Source organism: Muscardinus avellanarius, assembly GCF_963383645.1.
Source record: "Muscardinus avellanarius genome assembly, chromosome: 18".
Lineage (NCBI taxonomy): Eukaryota > Metazoa > Chordata > Mammalia > Rodentia > Gliridae > Muscardinus > Muscardinus avellanarius.
The window spans coordinates 45005406-45029454 of record NC_137804.1 but is presented as its reverse complement, the minus strand read 5'-3'; the positions used below and the strand labels follow the sequence as shown (position 1 = coordinate 45029454).

General features: G+C 44.3%; 2 protein-coding genes across 2 annotated transcripts; one reads left to right on the top strand and one right to left on the bottom strand.

Annotated features, from left to right (window-relative positions):
* Positions 1 to 954: 954 nt before the first annotated feature.
* Positions 955 to 1737, bottom strand: LOC308276395 (UPF0739 protein C1orf74 homolog; the record flags this gene model as incomplete). The annotated part of the gene is made up of 1 exon (XM_080715133.1): positions 955 to 1737. The coding sequence occupies one exon, from the start codon at positions 1735 to 1737 to the stop codon at positions 955 to 957; it is 783 nt and encodes a 260-aa protein (XP_080571259.1).
* Positions 1738 to 5835: 4098 nt separating this feature from the next.
* On the top strand, positions 5836 to 20800 carry LOC308276664 (vomeronasal type-2 receptor 116-like; the record flags this gene model as incomplete). Its single annotated transcript, XM_080715488.1, has 7 exons — positions 5836 to 5948; positions 6336 to 6485; positions 7850 to 8141; positions 11264 to 12070; positions 13904 to 14131; positions 17539 to 17662; positions 19848 to 20800. The coding sequence occupies 7 exons, from the start codon at positions 5836 to 5838 to the stop codon at positions 20798 to 20800; spliced, it is 2667 nt and encodes an 888-aa protein (XP_080571614.1).
* Positions 20801 to 24049: the final 3249 nt, after the last annotated feature.

Here is a 24049-nt window from a genome sequence, read left to right as displayed (position 1 = left end):
CCATTGCCACTGCCTCCACCATTTCAAATCTTTCCCAAGCTCTTTTTCCACTCTGAATGTTGTCCAGTCTTCCTAAGCATGCACGATGGTAGCATTCGACATTTGGTGTAATTTCTCCAAAAAAAATAAGGTTGGTAGGATCCGATTTCTGCTTCTCCTGAATACAAGTCTCCACCACCATCACGGAGACCGCTTTCAGCACCGCCTTTCTCCTTGGTCTCTGCTAAACTCTCTCCTTACAGGTGATGTCCAAAATTCTTAACAATGTAGAGAAGAAGCAGTCCTCCTTCACGGGGAATTTTTCCAAAAGTTCCAGTTCATTTGGATAAGTTTTGTCTGCATCTCCAGTATCCTGGCATCCACTACGGCCTTCTTAACCCCTCTCCGATATTTTTCTTTTTTCTCTTTCTTTTCCTTTTTTTTTTTTTCATAAGAGAAGACAGTATGTGTGGTTCGAGGAGGTTGTGGGATCAGGCACTCAGTAGCACTGTGACCCGGGCCCGGTTTCCCCGGGGTACAGCATGCTCCGCACTACTCCGCCTGGGGCCCAGAGTCCTGCGACCTGGGCCCCGGCTCTTCCAGGGGTCCGGCGTGCTCTGCATGAACCCTGCCCGGGACCCAGGGTCTTACGCCTGGGCCTGGTTTCTTCAGGGGTCTGGCATGCTCTGCACTACTCTGCCTGGGGTCTGGCGTGCTCTGCGTGGTCCGGCCCGGAGCCCAGAGTCCTGCGACCCGGGCCCTGGCTGTTCCGGAGTCTGGCATGCCCCGCCCGACCCCTGCCTGGGACACAGGGTCTGATGACCAGGCACGGTTTCTCCAGGGGTCTGGCATGCTCCGCACGGTCCGGCCCGGCCGGGGGCCCAGAGTCCTGCGACCCGGGCCCTGGCTGTTCTGGGGTTCGGCGTGCCCCCTGGGAGGAACTTTAAAGTCAGAGGGCCACAGCTGGCAGTGTGACTATCTCAGAAGCGATGCTGAGGTCAGCAAAGTCATTCTGAGTCCTGATTGAGTTCTGAGGTTCTTCTCCCAGGCATTGAGAATGGCCCTCAGGGCCAGGAACAAGCTCTCTGGGACACTAAAGGAATAGAGCAAGACTGGAGGTTGACCTAGTAGCCATGAGATCCGGGCAGTGAATACCCGTAGTGGTGTCAGGGCTAAGCAGTTGTCTCCCTGGTTCAGGTGAAAAGTGTAAGAGACAGGATAGCCCAGAAGGACCCCAAATACAGTACAGAGATTCCAGTCTGAGGAATGGAGCCTGCTGTGGGAAACTCCTAGGGAAAAGTCCCTCTGCAGTCCCTGCAAATGAGTGATGATCGTATCCACCAGGGCCTTCAAGTCCTGAAACTCATCCAGGGAACAGATCGAAGGGTGAGGTTTCAAGCTGGAAACATCCACTAAGGCTATGATACCAAGCAGCACCTGCTCCAGGTGCTGACATACACGCTCGGGATTGACAATGAGGCTATTTTCTCCAATCTCAAGAATGTGAAGTCCCAGAGTCAGGAAGCCCAGCCCCTGAAGCTCCTCCAGACAGTTTTGGAGTGCCAGTGCTCCCGCACAGTTACAATCGTACAGCACAGCTGGCTTCAGTCCCCAGGACACAGCCAGCACCTCTCCAGCTAGATGAAGACAGGCAGCTCGAGGTGGACCCTTTCTCTTTCCCAAGCCGAGGGTCTGCTGAGCAACTGCCACCAACAGCTGAGGGCTCGGTGTTGACATGGGATCCGGAAGTGTTGACATGCGATCTGGAAGCAACAGCAAGCTTGGCCTCCTTAGCTAACCACAATTCCCTTCCCAAGGTCACATCTCAGCTCCAGACATTGAGGAAAAGTGTGCTGCTTCCACTTCCGCTGCTGGTTTGCGGGCTCAGAAACTCCTTTCGGTTTCCTGCCTATTGCTGGGAAGGCGGATAGTCCCCCGCGCCCCGCTACAACACTGGAAATCCCGCCTGATCTCTACGTAGGACCCTCACAACCCACTCAGCTCCAGACCCAAAGATAATTTTGAAAATTGGAAATATTTCCCAATAATATTGGAACAACATCTCACTAGGTTGCTGAAGTTGCTGCTAAATTGCGGAGGGTGCTCTCAAACCTGTCATCATCCTGTCTCAGCCTCTCAAGTACTAGGATTACAGGTGTGTGCCACCACATCCTGTTTAGGAGAAATCTTTTATCAACTCGCTAGTTTTAATTATTCTAAGTGAATCTACGGAGGTCAAGTATGTTCCATCCCATGATATTTCCAATGTGTTTGAAGCCATTTCATGACCTCTGTGGATAGCCCTCATGCTTTATTGTTCACTCTAGTAGCTCTATTGCTGTAAAACAAACCTCTGTTTTATTATTTTATTTTATTATTTTTTTATTTGTCTATTTGGTGGTACTGGGGTTCCTGGAAACCCTTCTACCTCCAGGCTACACTCCCAGACTTATTTTTTATATATATTTTTTGGAAACGGTCTCTTAAGCCAGCGAGGCTGGCTCCGAACCAGCGCGATCCTCCTGTCTCCACCTCCCAAGCGCGGGGATTACAAGTGTGCACCACCACGCCCGGCACAAACCTCTATTTTATGATTTGACACTTCCTGGGCTTATGCCACTTATCTTCCACTTGCTTTATTTTTCTTTCTAAATGTATGGTTATTACTATGTTTGCAAGGTGAAAATGCCTTGTAGCCAAACGTGATGGCCCACTCCTGTAATCTCAGTAATTAGGAGGCAGAGACAGAAAAATTATAGGTTTGAGGCCAGCCTCAGCAAACCAGTGAGACCGTTTCAAAAGAAAACAAGGTGAAGTCCAGGACTGGAGAGCGTGGATCCCAGGCCAGAATAGTGTAAATTCCAGGCCCATAGAGTGTGAAAGCCCAGGCCTGAGGAGCATGGAGCCAGGGCCCGGAGAGCACAGAGCACAAAGCCCAGGCCCGTTGAAAGAGAGCATGGAGCCCAGGCCCGGAGAAGGTGGAGCCCAGCCTGGAGAGCGTGGAGCCCAGGCCTGGAGAAGGTGGAGCCCAGCCTGGAGAGCGTGGAGCCCAGGCCTGGAGAAGGTGGAGCCCAGCCTGGAGAGCATGGAGCCCAGGCCCAGAGAGCTTAGAGCCTAGGCCCACACTCTCTAGGCATTGTGAATTGTGTGTCTGTGACCATAGATACACATGCATCAGTTTGGTAGCTTTGTTTCCATTCTTTTGGGTAGATACCCAGAAGTGGCATTTCTGGATCATATGGTAGGTTCATTTCCATTCATCTGAGGATCCTCTGTACTGTTTTCCAAAGTGGTTGCACTAATTTGCAGTCCCACCAACAAAGTATTAGAATTCCCACTTTTCCACACCCTTGCCAGCATTTATTGTTTGTGTTTTGCATAATTTTCGTTCTAGTTGGAGTTAGGTAAAATCTTGGGGTAGTTTTGGTTTGCATCTCTATGATTGCTAACAATGTTGAGCATTTTTAATACGTTCATTGGCCATTTGAATTTCTTCTTTTGTGAAGTGCCTATTTAGTCCACTTGCCCATTTTTTAATTGGGCCATTTGTTTTCTTAGCAGTGAGTTTCTTGAATTCTCTGTATATTATAGATATTAGTTGTCTATCAGAGAAATAGTTGGCAACATTTTTCTCCCATTCTGTGGGCTCTCTGTTGAGGTTTTGATACTTTCCTTTGCTGTACAGAAGCTCTTTAGTTTAATGCAATCCCATGTATTGATCCTTCTTAAAAGGTACAAGGTGCTGGGCAGGGTGGTGCACACCTGTAATCCCAGTACTCGGGAGGCTGAAACAGGAGGATTGAAGGTTTAAGGGCAGCCTCAACAATTTACTATGTTTAAGATTTAAAATAAAAAGGGCTGGAGATATAGCTCAAATATAGAGAGTCCCTGTGATCTACTTCCAGTACCACAAAAAATAAGCAAATAAATAAAGTCATAGGTGTCCCTTAAGAAATGTTTAATTTAAAAAAAATTTATTGGTTCATTGTAGTTATATATCTTAATGGAGTACAAGATGGTAGAGGCATACATGCACACATCACCTAATTAGCCAGGACCCAAAGTCCAGAAACTTTCCTCTTTGAAATACTTCCTTTAAAGAATCTTTGAAGGTAAAATGAACTGGTGTTTACAATGCTAAATCCCTTATATATATATATTAGTTACTAGATGTCAAATCAGGGAAATTCTACCTCCAAGCGACACCCAGCCCTATTTTAATTTTTGTGTTGAAACAGTCTAAGTTGCTGAGGCTGACCTTGATCCTAAGACACTCTTTGTCTCAGCCTCCCTGGAAATATGGGTCTGTCTCATTTTCTTGTAGTTGGGTTAGCTAAGGGTTTATCACTGTTTATCATTTTTATTTATCTTTTTTAAAATACATTTTTGTGTTATTGATCTTCTAGATTGTTTCTGTTTTTTCTGTTTTGTTCTCTGTCAAATTTATTTCTACTCTCATTTTTATTAATTTCTGCCTTTTTCTGGCATTGGGGTTAGATGGTTCCTATTTTCTAAGGACACTGAGGTATAGCATTAGATTGTTTACTTGGAGCATTTCTGTTTTTCTCTTCTCCTCCTCCTCCTCCTCCTCCTCCTCCTCCTCCTCCTCCTCCTCCTCCTCTTCCTCCTCCTTCTCCTCCTCCTCCTCCTCTCCTCCTCCTCCTTCTTCTTCCTTTTTGGGCCAGGGTCATTCAAGCTCCGAGCTACACCCCCTGCCATATTTTTTATTCTTTGGTTTGAAACAGGGTCTCACTAAGTTCCAGAGGGCCTCACTAAGTAGCTGAGGCTGTCCGTGAACCAGTGTCCTCTGGTCTCAGCCTCTCAAATGCTGGGATTACAAGTGTGCGCCACCATGCTGGGCTATATCTTCATTTTGGATGGTTCCTTTTTATCAATAAGAAGTGACCCACCTTGTCTCTTCTGACAATTTTGGCTTAAAGTTTGCTGCATCAGACATGATTGCAGCTGCCCCTTCCTTTCAATCTCTATTTGCATGGAATATCTGTTTTCCATCCTTTCACCTTTAGCTTACAAATTTCTCTTTCTAGCCTATAAAGTTAGTTGATTGAAGGCAGCATATAGTTGGATTATGCATTTTAATCCAACTTGCTATATCTTTAAACATTTTTATTGGTGCATTGTAGTCATACACCTTCATGGGTACAAGATGGAAGAGGCATACATGCACACATCACCCAATTAGCCCTCACCTGATTCCCACCCCCTCCCTCCCCCTCCCTCCTCCTCATTTTGGTTAGTGATTGACTTTGATATGCTTGTGAATGCACTTCATGTGCATTAGAGAATTTTCTCTCCCCCTCCATCCCTCAGTTAGGTCGCCCTCTTTGCTCATCTGTACTTTCTCCTTCTTCGTCTAGAGTTCCTCCTATGACTCATTTTCTCCCTAGCTTCTGCATAATAGTGGGTGCATCTGATTTCTTATTTTGGGGATGGACTAATCTCACTTAACATAATGTTTCTTGAGTTCTCTGTATATTCTAGATATTAGCCTCTATTGGGGGAGTAGGTGGCATAACTTTTCTCTCATTCTGTTGGCTCTCTGTTGAGGTTCTTGATATTTTCCATTGCTGTACAGAAGCTCTTCAGTTTAATGCAATCCCATGTATTGATCTGAGTTTTAGCTTGTTGATGGACACCTAGGCGGTTTCCACAATTTGTCTATTGTGAACTTTGCTGGTATAAACATGGGTATACATTATGACTGTAGGATGATAACTTCAGTTCTTTTGCAACACCACCTCTCTCTCAGCCTGTCCCATCCCTCAGGGCAGTGAACTGACAACAAGCATAAGCCCCTGGATTCTCAGGGGTTTGTGGCTGCTGTCTCAGGATGCAATGGTCCACAGAGCCTTGCTGAACTGTGATGAAATCATGGAGGCCGGGAAGAAGAAGAAGAAGGAGAGGCACAAACATGTTTTTCCAAAGTCCATCAGGATGGAGGGTGACAGGTGCAGTGCCCAGGGCACTGGGTCTCCAGAGCTCCTGGACAGGACTGAAGCAGAGTCATAAAAAGACAGGGTGATGGATCCTTACTGACCGCAGACACAAGGCTCAGGTCTCAGTGCCGAGACTCCCTTATGGACACTCCCTTCTCCTTCTCACTTGATCCCTGTCTGAAAAGCCTGTCTGCACGCTTTGGACAAGTCCAGGGCATCCAGAGACAGTGGGACTCCACCATGCCTGTACAAGCATCCAGGATCCTGCTTCCCACTCTCACATCTCAGCTTGGATGCTTCACTATCTCTGTATTGGGCAGAGTGTGAGATGTTCTTCTTTCTGTTTCTTTACTTCTTGCTCCTGCAGCCTTTGCACACCACCTGGAATGATGATTTCAGGAACTGTTTACGATACCTGAAGCCAAGTGTCCAGAGAGAAGCAGACCTGATGCTGGGTGGATTTTTTCCTCTTTACTATATGGAGCAGGAAACATCTCTGATCCGGCTAGCTTATTTATGGGAACCGTATCGTAGTGAGGTACCTCACAGGTAAGTCCCACACTGTATACACATGTTACATGTGGTCACAGCTTCCTGTGGGTTTGTGGGTATTTAGTCACACCTCTTCCCTTTTGGTACTGAGGATCGAATGCAGGGGCATTCTACCTCTGAGCCACACCCCAGTCCTTTTTCTTTCAATGTGTTCTAATTATTGTGTTATGGGAGACTGAACTCAGGAGCAGAGGCTTTCTAAAAAAACTTTTTAAAAAACAAGTTCTCACTAGGTTGCTGAGGTGCTTTGCAACTCAATGAGACCCTGTTTCAAAATAAAGAATAAAAAATAGGGCTGGAGATATAGTTCTGAGGTATAATGCCTCAGGGTTCCATCCCCAGTACCAAAAACAAAAATCAAACAAAGAACTCTTTTAGATGTATGACTACAATGAAAAAATTAAAAAATATAAAAAAGTAAAAGGAGAAAGGATCAAGGGGAATTCACTACAGAGAAAGAAAGTCAAGGAACACAGATAGATGGCTTGAAATCTATGAAAATACATTAGAAGTTCTGAATAAGATGCTGATTTTTGAAGGAAAACTGTGATAACTAAGCCGTTCTCACAAATGCCCGCAGAGCAGAGCACTAACAACTCTGTACAAAGAGAACTGCGTAAAATCCCCCAGGAAACATGGGCAAAGGGGAGGTCACTCCAAAGCTTTGAACAGGGGCAGGGCAGAAGCTACCCAACGATTCCTGAACAAAGGGAGAACCAGTAATGCTTGTGTCTTGGCTTTTACTCTGAGTAGAAAAGATGGGTTTGTATGCGCTGGCCTCTTGGCTCAGGCCTGCAATCCTAATACTTGACAGGCTGAGACAGAGAGATTCCAGGTTCCAGGACAGCCTCAGCAACTTAGGCAGACCCTCAGGAACCGACTGAGACTCAGTTTCAAAAAGAATTAGTGAATTGGGTAAAGCTCAGTGGCAGAGCACTCCAATCCTCATTGACATAAAACTAAACAAAAGGGTTTATGAAGTTCAGTGCGAGCCACCTTTACAGGCGTCCACAGAGAACACGTTGCTTCCTACGCACCCATCAATCCACCTTGAATTAATAGGATCTTAAGTAGCAAATTGGTCTGGTTGACAGCTTTTTCATCCAGTTAGATCCATCTTACCCCACTCACAGCACCCTGCAAACCTCTCAGGGCTTTGAACCGAGTTAGCTTTACAAGAGTCAAACAGCCATTCCAAGATCTCCCAGAACCCTGGGAACCCTACTTATTCGAGCTCTGCAGGTCAGGGAAGGGCCACCTCTGAGGAGCATCCTGGGTCTCGCCTGTCTGGTGCTGATGCTGCTCAGGACTCACCTGAGCCTCCTGATGTCACCTGTCCCTGCCACTGCTCCTCTGTCCAGGTGGTTTTGGAAGCACTACCAACACGTGCTGGCCTTTTACTTTGCCATCGAGGAGATCAACAGGGACCCTCAGCTGCTCCCCAACCTGACCTTGGGGTTCCAGCTCTACAATGCCTTCCCCAGTGATCACAGGACCCTGGAGACTGCTCTGATGTGGCTGTCCGGAAACAACGAGGTTCTCCCTAACTACAAGTGCAAGACTGCACACAGATCTGTTGCCGCCATCGCAGGAACTTCGCCAGCATTTTCAGCTCAGATTGGAGCCCTGCTGGAGCTCTACAAGACCCCTCAGGTAAGCGGGCGGTGCATTCTGGAGAGAAACGTGCAGGTCTCTCCCAGTGCTGGTCTCTCCCATCTGATCACAGGCAATGTGGAAGCTGATGTATATCAGTCACGAGGGCTTAAGTGATCAGGTTCCAGTGAACTCCCAAACTCTGGAGATGATCAACAGTGTACGGGGAAGAGGAAAGAGAAGGAGCTCTGGATGTTATAGCCCACTCATAATCCCAGGATTTGGGAGGATGGGGCAGGAGAGCCAGAGGTTCAAGACAAGCCTCAGCCGTAGAGAGAGCCCCTCAGCAACTGAGTGAGACTCTGATTCCAAATGTAAAATATTGCTGGGGCTGTCATTCAGAGGCAGAAGGTCCCTAGGTTCATTACCCAATTTCCCTCCAAATAGTCTCAACCAACATATTAATTCACAATCATTGGTAACATTGACTCCTGTCAGCTGACATCTGTGGGCTTCCAGGGAATGTCCACAGTATATAAGACTGGAAAGAGAAAAACCTAGATAACCAAGCTGCATGTGGGACAACAATGAGAGTCATTGTAGTCATTGTCTTCCCACCAAAAGCTGGTGCTGGCCTGCCAGTTATCTCTGCAGCGAAGCATTATCTGCTAGTCCTCTTTGGTCATCCTTACAGAGACAGACAGACCTGATATCACTGATTAAACTGTGTTACGTGGTGAGCAAGGTCGGGGTTACATAGTACATGCCTGCTTTGTCCTTTTTTTAAGTGGAAACCATGTGCTGTCCCCCTGTCCTTGGTGACCTCTCTGCTCTTCCTTATCTCTGTCTTCTAGAAGTTACTTACGATCTTGAAAACTTGTTTTATAATAAAGAGAAGAAAGACACAGGAATATAGTCTTTCTAAGTATGGAGGTTTGGGGAGCTATAACTGCTTTGTGTTATTAGTAATTAATATTGGGCTGACATAGCTTGCTTTTTAATCTGTTACCTTTAGTCTAAACTGTTGTGAGAGTCAAGATAATTCTTTTTCTAAGTGTAGGTGTTTATATTTAACATTCAGTGCTCAGCTTGGCCAACAGCCAACTTTTAGCTGACCAAGGTCGACCTTGGCTGCAGTTCTTAGCTGACAGCTTAGAGATAGAGAAAATAATTTGATTGTTCTGCCTAAGTATTAAAGCTTGTATAATGAGCAGTGAACACAGCCATTTTTAACAATGAATACAGGCTCAATGTCCATCACTTTCTTGTCTTATTTTTTTTTTCATTTTTATATGCCCCCTTTCCTTCTTTCTTCCATTATTTCTCTTTTTTCCCCATTCTTCCTTCCTTTCTTGACCTTGGGTATTGAATCCGGGGACATTCTCTCTCTGAGCTGCACTCCCAGCCTAATTTGTTTGTTTAATTTTTTTCTGGGGTTAGAACTCAGGGGAATTCTACCTTCACACTATGCCTCTATACTTATATTTATTTTGAGATGGGGTGTCACTAATTTGTTGAGTGTCTCACTATGTTGCAGAGGCTGGTCTTGGACCTCCTCTCAGCCTCCCAAGTACTTTGGTTACAGGCATACATCACCATACTAGACATTCTATTTTAAACAGGTTCTCACTAAGTTCCTGAGGCTGGCATGGAACCTGGAATCTTTTGTCTCAGCCTACCAAGTACTGTAATTACCGATGTGTGCCAGCTTGCCTGACTTACGTTTGCTTTCTAAAGGTGATGAGTCAGAAACATGGTGTTCAGGGCAGAATGAGAGAACTGGGTAACTCTACAGGTTTTTCTTTTTAGTAAAGAGTAGTTTATCCAATCTCTCTCTTCTTTATTTCTCTCTCTCTCCTACTAAAATTGAACATAGGGCATTTTCTCTGAGCCACAGAATGAGCTCCTTTAACATTTTTATTTTTATTTTTTATTTTTTAAATATATTTTTATTGGTGCATTGTAGTAAAAAATTACAATGGATTACAAGACTTGTTAGGGTATCCAAGTACACATCATCCAATTAGCCCTTATCCAATCCCCATCCCACTCTCTCCCCCTCCCTCAATCCCATGCTTGATGTACTGTTTAACATTGATATATTTATTTACATACATCATGTGCTTTAAAGAGATTCCATCTTCCCCTATCCCATCCCCTCTGATTGGTCACCTTAATTGTTCCTCCATAGGGCCCCTTCTCCCATTAGATTCCCTCCTATTACCCATTTCTTCCTAGTTTTGCATATTAGGGAGAGCATCCAATTTTTTTCATTTTCTGTGATATTTCTTTGTGTATGCCACTTTGCAAGTTCCAGTCCCACTCTTGAAGGCGCCAAGACAGGCCCGGCCACCCAGTAGACTCTACAACCGGCCTCGCTGGCTCCAGTAATGGCCTTGTCTCGTGGCAGGCTCTGGTCCTAGCCTCGGGGGCCCTAGCACTGGCCTTGTCTTTAGGCTAGCTCCTATCGCAGCCTCTCTGGCTCCAGCTACGGCCTCACCAAATAGCAGGCACCGATCCCAGCATTGATGACCCCAGTACCAGCCTCACAACTTGGCAGGCTCCGATCTTGGCCTCCAAGGCCCCAGCACCAGCCTCCCCCCTCAGTAGGCTCTGATCCCAGCCTCTGAAGCCCCGGCACTGGCCTTGCTCACAGCAGTCTCTAATCCCAGCCTCCTTGGCCCAGCACCAACCTCATCCCTCGGCAGGCTCCGATCTCTGCCTCCAAGGCCCCAGCAATAGTCTTGCCTCACAGCAGCCTCTGATCCCAGCCTTGCTGGCCCCGATACCGGCCTCACCTCAGATTGGGGCCTGCCGTGAGGCAAGGCTAGTGCTGGGCCCTCTGAGACCAGGATTGAAACCTGGCGAGGGGTGAGGTCGGTGCCGGGGCCAGCGAGGCCGGGATAGGGGCCTGCCGTGAGGCAAGGCCAGTGCTGGGGCCTCTGAGGCCGGGATCGGGGCCTAGCATTTTTATTTTTAAAACAGGATCTCGGTAAATTTGTGAGAAAGGCTTTCAACCTGTGATACTCCCATCTTAGACTACCAAATTCTGAGATCACAGGTATGAGTCACTGTGCCTGGACTAACAGCTTCCTCTTATACAGAATATTCTTATTTCTTTCTCAGGAGACACAACCATGAATCTCTCTAAATACAGAATCATATTTTGTTTGCTTACTCAGGTCACATATGGACCTTTTGATCCCATGCTAAGTGACAAAGACCAGTTCCCCTCACTCTACCAGATGGCCCCCGAGGACAGCTCTCTGGCCCGTGCAATGGTCTCATTACTGCTGCATTTCGGCTGGACTTGGGTGGCCATCTTCATATCTGATGATTTTAAAGGAGAACGGTTTCTTCATAGTCTGAAAACTGAAATGGTGAGGAAGGATATCTGTGTGGCCTTGACAGAAAGGCTCCCTGCCACAAAGATACTATATGGGTCGAGTGACATCAATTTCATGTCCAGGATGGGAGTTTCATCTGCAAACGTGCACATTCTCCATGGTGAAGTGGGGAGCCTCATCACCGTGGACCTCGCAGCAGAATTCTTTCTGACCACGGGCAAGGTGTGGATCATGGCAGCCAAGTGGGACATCGTTGTGTACGAGATGAAGCACATGCTGCATTCCTTCCATGGAAGCTTCGTGTTATCCCACCACAAGGGGGAAATCCCTGGCTTCAGACACTTTCTCAAGACAGTCGACCCTTCCCAGTACCCAGAAGATTTTTTCTTCAGTAAATTGTGGCTTCACCATTTTGCTTGTTCACCTGCTGGGTCATCATGTGGAAAAATTGGAAAATGCCTACCGAATACCTCCTTAGAGTCTGTGCCAGGAGATATTGACATCATGACCTTATCTGACTCCAGCTATTTCATTTATAATGCTGTGTATGCCGTGGCCCACGGTCTCCATAAAATGCTTTTGGAGAAAATAGCAAAGGAATCTCCAGACGATGTAGACAAGATGAGGCTTCCTCCGTGGCAGGTAGGTCTCATCTAAAATCAGGCAATGTGTGAGCATTTGCTGGCGCCTGTGGGTATCATAGTGAGCTGGATCACGGCCAGATTTTCAAGTCTAGATCAGCAGGATCAGGCAAGAAGGAACGTGGGCATTTTACACTGGCTGTAGGCGTATCTGAAACTGTTATCCGTGTGAGGAGAATTTGGCTACGGGGAGCTTCCATTGCAAACTATTTAATTAAAAATTGAACTAGGATGAAATGCTTTTAAATATCTGGACATAATTCCTGAATGACATAGAGCAATAAAAATTGTGCCAATCTTTGCTTTTCCTTTGAGTGCATCCAGGAAACATGGGAGTGGTTCTCATGTCTGATTCTGGGTATTTTGTGGTTCATACTATGTGTGGAGGAGCCCAAATCCTCCTTGAGAGACATTTGGTGAAAACTGAACTGGGCTCTATTCATTTCAATTGACTCTGGTAAATTAAGTGCTTTTTGACTTTCTTCCGCCTTCCTCCTTTTCCTTCTCCTCATCCTCCTTCTTCTTCTCCTTCTTTAGAATCAGGGAATATACCCAAGGGTATTCCACATCCCCAAACATTTTTAATTTTGAAACATAATTTCAAAAGTTGCTAAGAGTCTCACTAAGAGAGTGAGGCAGGCCTTGGATGTGCTGCACTCTTGTTTCAGCCTTCCAAATACTGAGATGACAGGGCTGTTCCATGTGTCCATCTTAGACTCCCTTATTCTTCTGAAACCTACAAAAAGTAAAACATGGGAATGTGACCTCTTGCTCCACTTTTAAATAGAAGACCACTGATATCATATCATGTCGCCCTGGGGTTTGAGATAGGTTTTCCTGGGTGTTAACCTTGGCTTATCTGAATACAAAATCCATATACAAAATACATTTATAAACTCATGCACAATAATCAAAGTCATTAATCAAATTTATTCAATATTTAAAATAAGTTTAATATGTAGACAAAGCATATATGTAAAAAGTAATGTCAGAACTTTAATTCACCATCTATCTCTATTTTTCTTAATAAAACTACTTGATGAGCCCTTTTGTTTTTATTTGAAGGTGACATTTAGAAAAGTAGGTCACTTTGATAACATAGACTCCAAATACGAAATGAAAACTTATTTAAAAAGACAAAAATGTTGTTTAAACAATCAGAGGTTGGTTATTTTCCACAACAGAGGCTGGCCATGAGCCCCAGAGATTCAGAGATTAGCACACTCCATTTGAAACCTCATTAGAATTGAAATTTTTAATTTTGGGAAGAGATATCCATAGCTCCCAGTGATGTCACCAGACAATAACCTGGTTAATAAGAAGGTCCAAACGCATAGAAAGAAAGGAGCCCATGTTATGTCCTCTTTAAACCTTTCTTGAGATATCACTGCTATACACGATCGATTGGACATACTTAATCTTTAAGTTTTGATGAGTTGTGACATACACACACTAGGCCATCTTCCCCAAGATGAAGGCACTAAATAGTTCCACCCCTTTTGTTGCATTTTTATGTAAAGATTGGTCTCTGGGATGCCTTGGGCAGATTTGTCTGGTTGGGTTTCTGGCAGAGCTCGTGCAAATCTGGTACAATCTGGGCAAATCCTAGAATCCTAGAATCCCTGAACTCCGCTGCTCTACCATTGTGTCCATGGAGGAACTCGTTTCTTCTCTAAGCCCATGAGAAGGCTTCTACCCAAACAGACCTGAGACTTTTTACCATTGAGGAAACCCGAGCGTTGGGAGGTGGGGAATAAGGATTGTTAAGTACTTTGGACTTTCCACCTTTAATTTGTACTCATGCCTCGTTTCCGATCCGACATCTCTCCTCCAGCTCCATCCATTACTGAAGGAAACTAAGTTTATCAACAGTGCTGGGCAACACATATCCTTAGACAAGAAAGGAAACCAGATGGCCCAGTATGGTATACAAAATGCTGTGAATTTTCCCGCTGGCCTTGGGTTGCTGGTTAAAGTAGGGGAGTTTGTGTCCAGGAGTCCACTCCTTCAAGAGTTGGTCATCAATGAAGAGATCATAGAGTGGCCTATGGGCTTCACACAGGTATGATTTCAATTCAGTATTGGATACACACAGAGAGATCTAAATAGAATCCTGGCTGGGGATAGTGGTGCGCACCTGCAATCCCAATACTAGGGAGACCGAGACAGAAGGACCGTACATTCGAGGATAGCCTCGGCAAGTAGTGAGACTCATCAAACTAGCTAGATAGTGTCCCGAAAATAAAGCAGGGCAGAGGGTATAGCTCAGAGTTAGAATGATTCTGGGTTCAATTCCCTGTACCTACCTACATATATATATATATATATATATATATATATATATATATATATATATATATATATGAATAAATGATCCTGAAGAGCAGGGGCATAACTCATAGGTAGAAGATGTACCTAGCATGATCAAGTTCCTGAGTTCCATAACTACTACAAAAGTAATTTTAAAAAGATTCTTCAGAGGAGAACAAGTGTGATCCCTTTAGCTCATCAGTAAATTCACACATCACATCCTTATTTTGTACTATGTGATTCTGACACAACATATTCTAAGCTAAAATCTATAGAAGGTGTCGCCGACTAATCTCAGTTGGGTCGTTATTGTCAGCTCCCGGTCAAATCCTCAGAAAGATGGGGCAAAAGGCAGGTGGAGTTCTGCAGAAACTTATCTGCAGCGATTCCTTCCCCTCTATGAATTCCTTAAGTTTTTTAGGTATGATGCTTGGGAAAGAATCTGAGGTGGACAAAGGCTTCTTGAGCCAATGACACTTTATTACAAAAACTCCAAGAAATTTATACCCTTCACCAGTAAAGTTAATAGTAAGAGGAAAGGGAGGTGGGTGTAATCATTGTGAAATAATAATGAATGACATGTAAACAAAGGTAATAAAACTAGTCCTTCAGCTGGCTGTTGGCCTTCGAGAGATTGACTCCTGACTCCTGATTCTTTTCCAAGGTCTTTGCAGATAAGCAGTCCCAGGGGGCCACTTCCCAAAATAAACAAGCATGGCCAAGGCTTGGGGGTTTCTCGGGGAATCTTCTTTGACTTTCTTGGAACTTTCCATCTTTTGGGCTCAGTTCATATAGCAAGTGTGGGGAGACGTGGTGATTCAGGTGGTTGTGATAAAGTTTCTCCAGGTGTTGGCATTTTTACCTTCTAAATCTGAAAGCTTAAGCAAACTCACAACACAGTTTTGCAGACAAAATACCACAAACAACACCACAAAGTTCTTGGTTTTAATTGTCAGATGTATTTCCTTAACTGCTGAGCACTCTTCTTTAGACAATAAGCCTATTAAAAGTCTAACCATCTTTAATAATCCATTTCTCTGTCACAAACCCTCTGCAACCTGCTTCTAACTTTCTAATTCCTTTCTTTCTCAGTTGGGACTTTCTTATGATAAGCTCTTCTTCATGCAAAAATGCTTTTCTTACTCTTACACGGTATTTCCTTTCCTTCCTACATATATATTTAGAACGTCTGTCCTTTATTTTGTCATATTCATTAACCCTGCGGTCAGCCTCTCTGTCTTCAGGAATATTTACACTGGGCGTAAAAGTCAACAATCTTTCTCCTTGGCTCTATTGTATTTTGGCAACTAAGTTGTTCATCAACTAAATTGCTTCGAAGTCACACACAAAATTTTATCTTCTCTGTCTCTAGGCAGGATCTCAAGGGTAAACAAAGTTTCCTTAAACTGAACTACCTTACCGAAGTTAATAGCTTAACCTAAGTTAGTGATAGTGAGGGTCAGAGACCCTTTGTAATTGCTGCAGCTGGAATGCTTATCACAGCATCTGAATTCTGGCCAGTTTTTTATTGTTATTGAGCAGAGCCAAGGACGTTTAGGCAAATTATTAGAGATTTTATTTCCACGGACTCAATTTCTATTTATAGTCCTAATTTCACATCACTGGAGCAATTTGTGTAGAAAGTTAAAAGGAATCATTAATAGTCATGAAGGGTAAAAGTGGGGATATTTTGGCCAGAGACGACCCTCTTTCTCGGGGCGTTCTGCCGATTAACTATGTGGAGTGGGGGGTCTCAACACATAGATGCCGAGGCAGCAGGATGTCTTGGCAAGAAGGAGCAAGTTTGCAGAAGTTTTATATTTATGTTCTAGTACATTTATTCATGTCGCATAATAGAATTGAACATAAGTAATGAATAACAATAGAGATAAAATAAAGATACATAAATATGAATATTTCTATACATATAATCCTAAGAACCTTTATCAAAGTACGTGATAAGTCCTTAGTATATTTTGATATATGCTAAAATACTACCATATATCAAATGGATTAATATACCATCTAACTTTTGGGAAGTATTATTCCATTTTATTAGTATTTTAATGCCATTCACTCTTCCAACTTTGATCTATTAGGCATTCTTTTTCTTCTTCGTTTTTATTATGAGACTAGGGATTGAACCTATGGGCATTCTAACACTGAGCTACACCCCCAGCCCTTTATAAATGATTTGAAACTAGGTCTCATTAAGTTTCTGAAACTGGCCTCAAACCTGCAGTCCTCCTGCATCAGCCTCCCAACTACTGGAATTATAGATGTTCACAACTCCACCCAGCTCTATCCAGCATCTTAAGCATTACAGTGATATCGTGTCCTCTTTCCACGACTGGATACTTCCCGGCTACTTTTATACTTTTTCTAGTGCATTACAGTTGTGCACCCTGGTCAGATTCAGTGTGATACAAACACACATGAACACAGCACTCCTTGTACTTCCTTCTGCGTCACACCGCTCTCTCTCCTCCTCCCTCTGCATAAACGTTACTGAAACTGGTAACAATCTCTTCACATATGGCCATAGTATTATTTGAACGGTTTCCTTTCTCTATCCTTTTTCTCTAAGCATCTCCATCCTCCAATCACCTCACACTATTCTACTGCAGCTGACATATGTAATAATCATTGTTTTGCAATTACGTTTTCAGTTCCTGGAAATCAATGCCTTTCCTGGCCTCTGAAACCCGCAAGTTTATTAGGCAAAGACTGTGGCATGTCACTCACTCTCAGAGATTCCTGCTTGTCTGAGAAAGGGGAGTCCAGCAATCCCCTTCAAAGATACACCCCCAAATATCCCTCAGGCACACGAGCTCACAAAATAGAAAGTCATGCAGAAAGGACTTGGGTGATGAGGTTAATAAAAGGTAAGCCTGGAGGCATGGCTGGAGATGTCTAAACTAAAAGCGGTTTAGTCCCATGGTGATATTTGTTAGTTGGTTGAGAAGGGCAGTAGTAGTTTACAAGAGCAACCAAAAATCAGATTCTAGATAGAGTTGGCATGCTGGTGGTTGGTGGTGGTGTGGAAATGACCTTCCATTCAAGGTCAAAGTTCTTTCTTATGAGGAGAGAGATTCTGACATCCTGCTAAAGTGGATAGTAATAATACACAACATCTGACTGCCACCTCTTTTCCCTCAGACTCCTCAGTCTGTGTGCAGCCAGAGCTGTGGCCCAGGATTCAGGAGAATCCCTCAGGAAGGAAGACCTGTCTGTTGCTTTATCTGTGTTCTGTGCCCAGAGAGACACATTTCCAATGATACAGGTAAAAATATAGACTCACCCTACAATTACCCTCCCCTGTGTTCACAATAAAAAGAAGCCTTATGGCGTAGGTAGTGAGTCGGAGTAGAGACTGCTAGCCATGCCCTCATCCCGTCCTGCTCATAGGTCCAGGCTGTAGTTTCTGCCTTGCCTCACATGATCCAGCTGTGGCCTGTCCTGTCCAGCTGTGAGGTCAGCGATGGCACCATTCCAGTCTGAAGCTGTTAATTTCCATCGCTGCCTGAGACAGCCTCCTGAAGCCTCACGGTGGGCCAGGATAAAGGCTACCCACAAAATTCAAGATGGTGTCATCCTCAAGGCAACCTGTGCATACCTTGAAGGCGTGAAACCAGTAGAAAGGCTAGAGCTTTTCACACTTAGGGAATATACACAAAACAAGTGTGCACAAACTGTCATGGGGGCATTTTAGTGCATCGGGAACATGTCCAAACATCATGCAAAGCCTGAAAACACATTTTTATACAGGACCCAGGACTTTGCAATATTAATAGAAGGCAAAATAACACAGTAATATATGACGATATGAGCTGGACATGGTGACCCAGGCCTGTATTCCCAGTGCTTGGGAGGCAAGGACAGGAGGATCATAGGTTCAACACAAGCCTTTAGCAGGGGGGGACCCTGTTTCAAAATAGCAAATAAAAAGGGCTGCTATTATGACTCAAAGTAGAATGCTCCTGAGCTTAATGCCCAGAATAGAAAAAACAAATAAAAATAAGGACATGATATTTCAAGAAAAGGCACAACATAGTATTTGTATATGTAGTTTTCACACAAGATTATATATATGTACATATATATATAATCTTTGATATATATTTGATATATATTTGATATATGTATATCAAAACAAAATGTGCTACTGTCAAACAGATGGTTGTAAGACTAATGGAAACTTTTTCATTTTTTCAAATGATAAAGAACAGCTATGATAATGGAATTCCTGCATAAGAACTATGTAATTCCAATTGCGTGTGTGTGTGTGTGTGTGCGCGTGCATGTGCGTGCGTGCGTGCGTGTGTGTGTGTGTGTGTGTGTGTGTGTGCTTGGTACTGAGGATTAAACTTAGGAGAATTCTACCTCCTATCTGTGCTCAAGCCCTATTTTATTTTTTATTCTGAGAGAAGATCTTGCTAAATTACTAAACGTCTCCCCACATGGCTGAGGCTGGACTAGAACCTTCTGATCCTTCCGACTCAGCCTCACAAGTACTGAGATGACAGGTGTGCTTCATCACACCCGGATCCCGTGTCCTACGCAGTAGTACCAGCTTCGTAGGTACAGGGATTACAAGTGTAATTTTATACCTGGGTGACAAACACAATTCAGTCAAAACACAGACATTCCCTTTAATAAAGCTGTGCCTCTCGGCTGCTTTCACAGGGTAAGAGCAGAGGTTAGCTGTTGAAAAGGCACTTTACATGATGCACTTTACAATATCCAGACCCTGACTCAAAATAAAAAAAAAAGTCTGGGGGTGTAGTTGGGTGGTAGAGGTCTATACGGCTCAAAATCCATTACCAAAAAGAGTTAATTGTATAACAGAAATTAAATTTCATTTAAGTTTAAATCTTTTCACTTCAAACCTTTCAACATTCAGATGGAAACATCAGGAAGAATAGTCACAGGAATGTACGTCACTTTCCTCTTGTTCTTCATTAACATGTATGACTACAATGCGCCAATAAAAATTTTAAAAAATGAAATGAAAAGAGAAAAGACTTCTCCCAAAAGATATCAGGTTATATACTAAAACGAGTAGACATCAGGGTATGTTAAAACACAGGAGCTTCTGTAAGGTGATGGTAGTTTATTTCTGGGTTTTCTATGCGAAAGAAAAAATTTCACTTGATCACACAGCATGGCGGTAACTGGGAGTATGATGAGAAAGAAGCAGGGGTGGTGGAGAGGGGACGTGGGGACAGCAATCAGCCAAAGACGGAGCCACAAAGACCACCATGTGCTGAAGGTGCCCTGGGAAAGGCGGGTCTTCCTGGAGCTGGACGCATTCTCCAGTTCAGGGATGACACCGCCCGCCCAGGTCCTTCTCCTGTGACGTCTCAGGCAGTCTGTCCTGACCTTGACACTACAGACAGGACTGTGGACTTCAAAGTGGCGAAATGGACAAATCAATAACAATAAAATGTTGATTATTTACCCTCCAGATGCAGAGCAGTGCACCCAGTGCCCCCCGCACGAGTACCCAAACCCTGAGAGGAGCCGCTGCCTCCCCAAGGTGGTGGCCTTCCTGGCTTATGAGGACCCCTTGGGGACGGCTCTGGCCTGTGCTGCTCTGGGCTTCTCTGCGCTCACAGCTGGGGTTCTTGGGGTCTTTGTGAAGCACAGAGACTCTGCCATCGTCAAGGCCAACAACCGCGCTCTCAGCTATGTCCTGCTCGTCTCCCTCGCCTTCTGCTTCCTCTGCTCCTTGCTCTTCATTGGCCGTCCCAACATGGCCACCTGCATCCTCCAGCAGATTACCTTTGGAGTCGGGTTCACTGTGGCTGTTTCCACTGTCTTGGCCAAAACTGTCACCGTGGTTCTGGCCTTCAAGGCCACTGGTCCTGGGAGGAGGATGAGGCAGCTCCTGGTGTCAGGGGCTCCTAATTTCATCATCCCCATCTGCTTCCTGATCCAGGTGATGCTCTGTGCCATCTGGCTGGGAACCTCTCCTCCCTTTATTGACACTGATGCATACTCTGAACATGGCCACATCTTCATCCTGTGTAACAAGGGCTCAGTCACTGCCTTCTACTGTGTCCTGGGATTCCTGGGCTCCCTGGCCCTGGGGAGCTTCACTGTGGCTTTCCTGGCCAGGAACCTGCCCGACACCTTCAACGAAGCCAAGTTCCTGACCTTCAGCTCACTGCTGTTCTGCAGTGTCTGGGTCACCTTCCTCCCTGTCTACCACAGCAGCAAGGGGAAGGCCATGGTGGCCGTGGAGGTCTTCTCCATCTTGGCCTCCAGTGCGGGGCTCCTGGGCTGCATCTTTGCCCCCAAGTGCTACATCATTCTCATAAGACCTGAGAAGAACTCCCTGAAAGGTCTGAAGGACAGAAAAAGTTCTAAGAGAAATAGTCATAAAGGTTTATCTCCTAAATCTCCCTCCAATTTTTAAAGTTTGGAACAAAAAGTCACTGTAATTTTCAATTTGGATTCTAAGTTTTTGTCATCCTGCTTTTCATAAACATATGAAAGAAAGAGATGTTAAGTTTTTCTCTTCCTGATTCTCCTACATCATCTTTTTTGGTTTTAGGAACTGTACCTAGTTTTAGGAACTGTACCTCTGAGCTACACCGCCACTCTGTTTTATTTTTATTTTGAAACAAGGTCGCATTTGGTTGCTGAGAGGCTTGGAAAGTTGCTGAGGCTGGCCTCAAACCAGATATTCTTCTGTCTTGGATTCCCATGTTTTGGGGTGAATGGTGTGTACCTCCACATCTGGCAGAGTTTGTATCTGATAAAGAAGTAATATGCTGATTTCCATGATTATCAGAACAATCTGTTCCATTTTTAAAATAATCATTTGCAGGTGTCTTACCATCTTAATGTCCCCCTGGGGGTATGCACTTTACTATGATGTCTGCGTGTACGCCTCCACCATCTTGTACTCCATTAAGATGTATGCCTACAATGCACCAATAAAAAATAATAAAAAGCATGCCACAACCAAATGGTATTCCATGGAATTATTATGCACCAATGAAAAAGCAAAACCTAAAAGCACCAGAACAACAGTAATAATAACAAAAAAGATGAAAGGCATCAGTGAGTCTGGTGTGGTTGTGCTTGCCTGTTATCCTGGTACCTGGGATGCTGTGACAGGAGGATCACAGATGAGGATAATTTCTGCAACTAAGTTAGGCTCTCTGTCTACATAAAAAATAAAATGAAGCAGGTCAGAGGTGTATCTCAGAGGCAGAGCTCCCCTGGGTTCAATCCCCAATACTATCATAAAAATAAAGAGCTGGAGTTGTAGATCAGAGTATAGTGCTCCTGGGTTCAATACTACATATGTACATATATACAGACAGACAGACGGACACACACACACACACACACACACACACACACACACACATGAAAGTAGTCCTTGGAAAATAAACTTCTCTCAGAAACATAAGCTTTGAGATATGGCTCTAAAATCCAATAACTTCTATTTGTGATAAATCTGGGCATAAAAAGGCATAGAAATGTCAGATATAAAAATGAAAGGATTTATCTGGGCGTGGTGGCACACACTTGTAATTCCTGTTCTTGGGAGGCTGAGACAGAAGGATCGCATAGGTTGGAAGCCAGCCTCAGCTACTTAGTGAGGCTCTCAGCAACTTAGTGAGACCTTGTTTCCAAATAAAATAAAAAAAAATAGGTCTGGGAGTATAGCCTGGAGGTAGAAAGCCCCTGGGTTCCACTCCCAGTACCACCAAAATAAAATAAAATAAAATAAAATAAAATAAACGGATTCAGAACTCACTACAAAGAAAGTTAAGAAATACAAAGTGACTTGAAATTTGTAAAAAATAAATTAGAGGTCCTGAATAAAATGTTTATGTTTGAAGAAAAATATGAAAAATGTACTGCTCTCGTAAGTGTTTAGAGTAGAGTAGTACTATATACAGAAAAAAGCTGCTCTGGGGAATATGGATGAATGGGAAATCACTTGTAAACATTTGAACAGTGGCCAGAGCAGGTACTATCTAAAGATTCCGGAACACAGAGAGAAGCAATAATTCTTGCCCCTTGGACTCAGCTCTAAGCAAAATAAAGAGGACATGCTTACCTGTGCTGGCCTCGTAGCTCATGCATATAATCCCAGGATCCAAGAGGCTGAGATAGGAGAATCACCATTTAATGGACAGTGTCATCAACTTAGCAAGCCTCACAGTAACCTAAGGGGACCCTGTCTCTTTCTTTGTTTATTGGTGCATTGCAGTCATACAACTGGGTCGTGTTGAGGTTGTACTAGTATTGGGAAGAGGTTTTAAAATTTATTAATGTATCAGTATTGGGAAAGAAGTCCAATTTTAAAAATATATCTTCTTTACTGAGAAAGCCAGGGCTAGCTAGCAGGAAGAAGGAGACTTGTAATTTACATTTTAAAAGAGAAAGAAGGCTGGAGCCAGAGAGGGGAGAAAATCCCAGATCCTGGAGAAACAAGTTCACACATCTGGGGGGATGGAACAAAAGGTGGTCAGAGATGGGGCTGCCCCCCCCTTCTGGGGCAGATCTGCCTGGAGACAGCAGAACCAGGGCTGGAGATAAGGGGTAGCATATCTCCAGATCAAAGGACCTGCCATGGACTTGGTTGGGATAAAACATTTAGTAAACTGGAGTTCTATGGCATTTTCATTCGAATTGCCCCCCTGTGCCCCGCTCCGGCACAGGGCTGTAACTATCTCTATATTTCTATCTTTTTAATAAACTTCTTTAAATCTTCAGCAGCTGTCCAAGCCATGAATATTTATTCTTAGCTTAGGACAAGAATCCATGTTTTTTTCTGTTTGTCTGTTTGTGTGGTGGTGGTGGGGGAATTACTTCTCCACACACACAAACAACACGCACATTTCACCCCCCAACAGAGGTCATGTGACTGATGCCCAAGTACCACTTTTTAGGGAGACACAGGAGCATTAGGACTTAAAATCTTACAGCTGGTTCTTCAGTTCATTTTGAGCTAACTTATACATATGTTAGAAGATAAAGTTTCATGGTGAAAATTAATATTTAGTTAGGAGATATTGATCAAAGATAACAAAATTTTAATTAAAATTTTTGTCCAACATTTCAGTTAGATAAGGAAGAATGAGTCCAAGAGGTGGGTTGTACACTCCAGTCACTATACTTGAAAACAATGCACCACCTCAGGTTGAAGTGGTGCATTTCTGTAATCAGAGTGCTTAGGAGGATGAGACAGAAGAATCACAAGTTTGAAAATATTCTCAACAATTTATCAAACCAATCTCTATTACCACAAAATCAGCGCCTTTCATAGCCAGAAAACACCATCATCAGAGAAACAAAAAAATCACCAGCCCCAGACAGGAGGGGGTCTCATAACAGAGCTCAGAGCCACAGAGGAGATACGCCGGCCTCACAGCCAAGGACACAGCAGCAGCGCCTTACTGTCGGCGGCAGCGGCGAGCTCACTGGACGGCACCAGACCAACGCACTCAACAGCCCACCAGGCTCCAGAGAGAAGCAGCGGGCAGCGAGCCGAGGTGAGCCGCTGTGGAACAGCCGGGCGGGATTCGGCAGATTTCTTGGCGCAGGGAGCATCTAAAGCTCCCAGTGGCTGGGCTAAGCACACCCTGCAGGGACTCAGAGCAGAGCTCAAAACCAGGGAAGAAATACGCCAGCCTCATGGCTG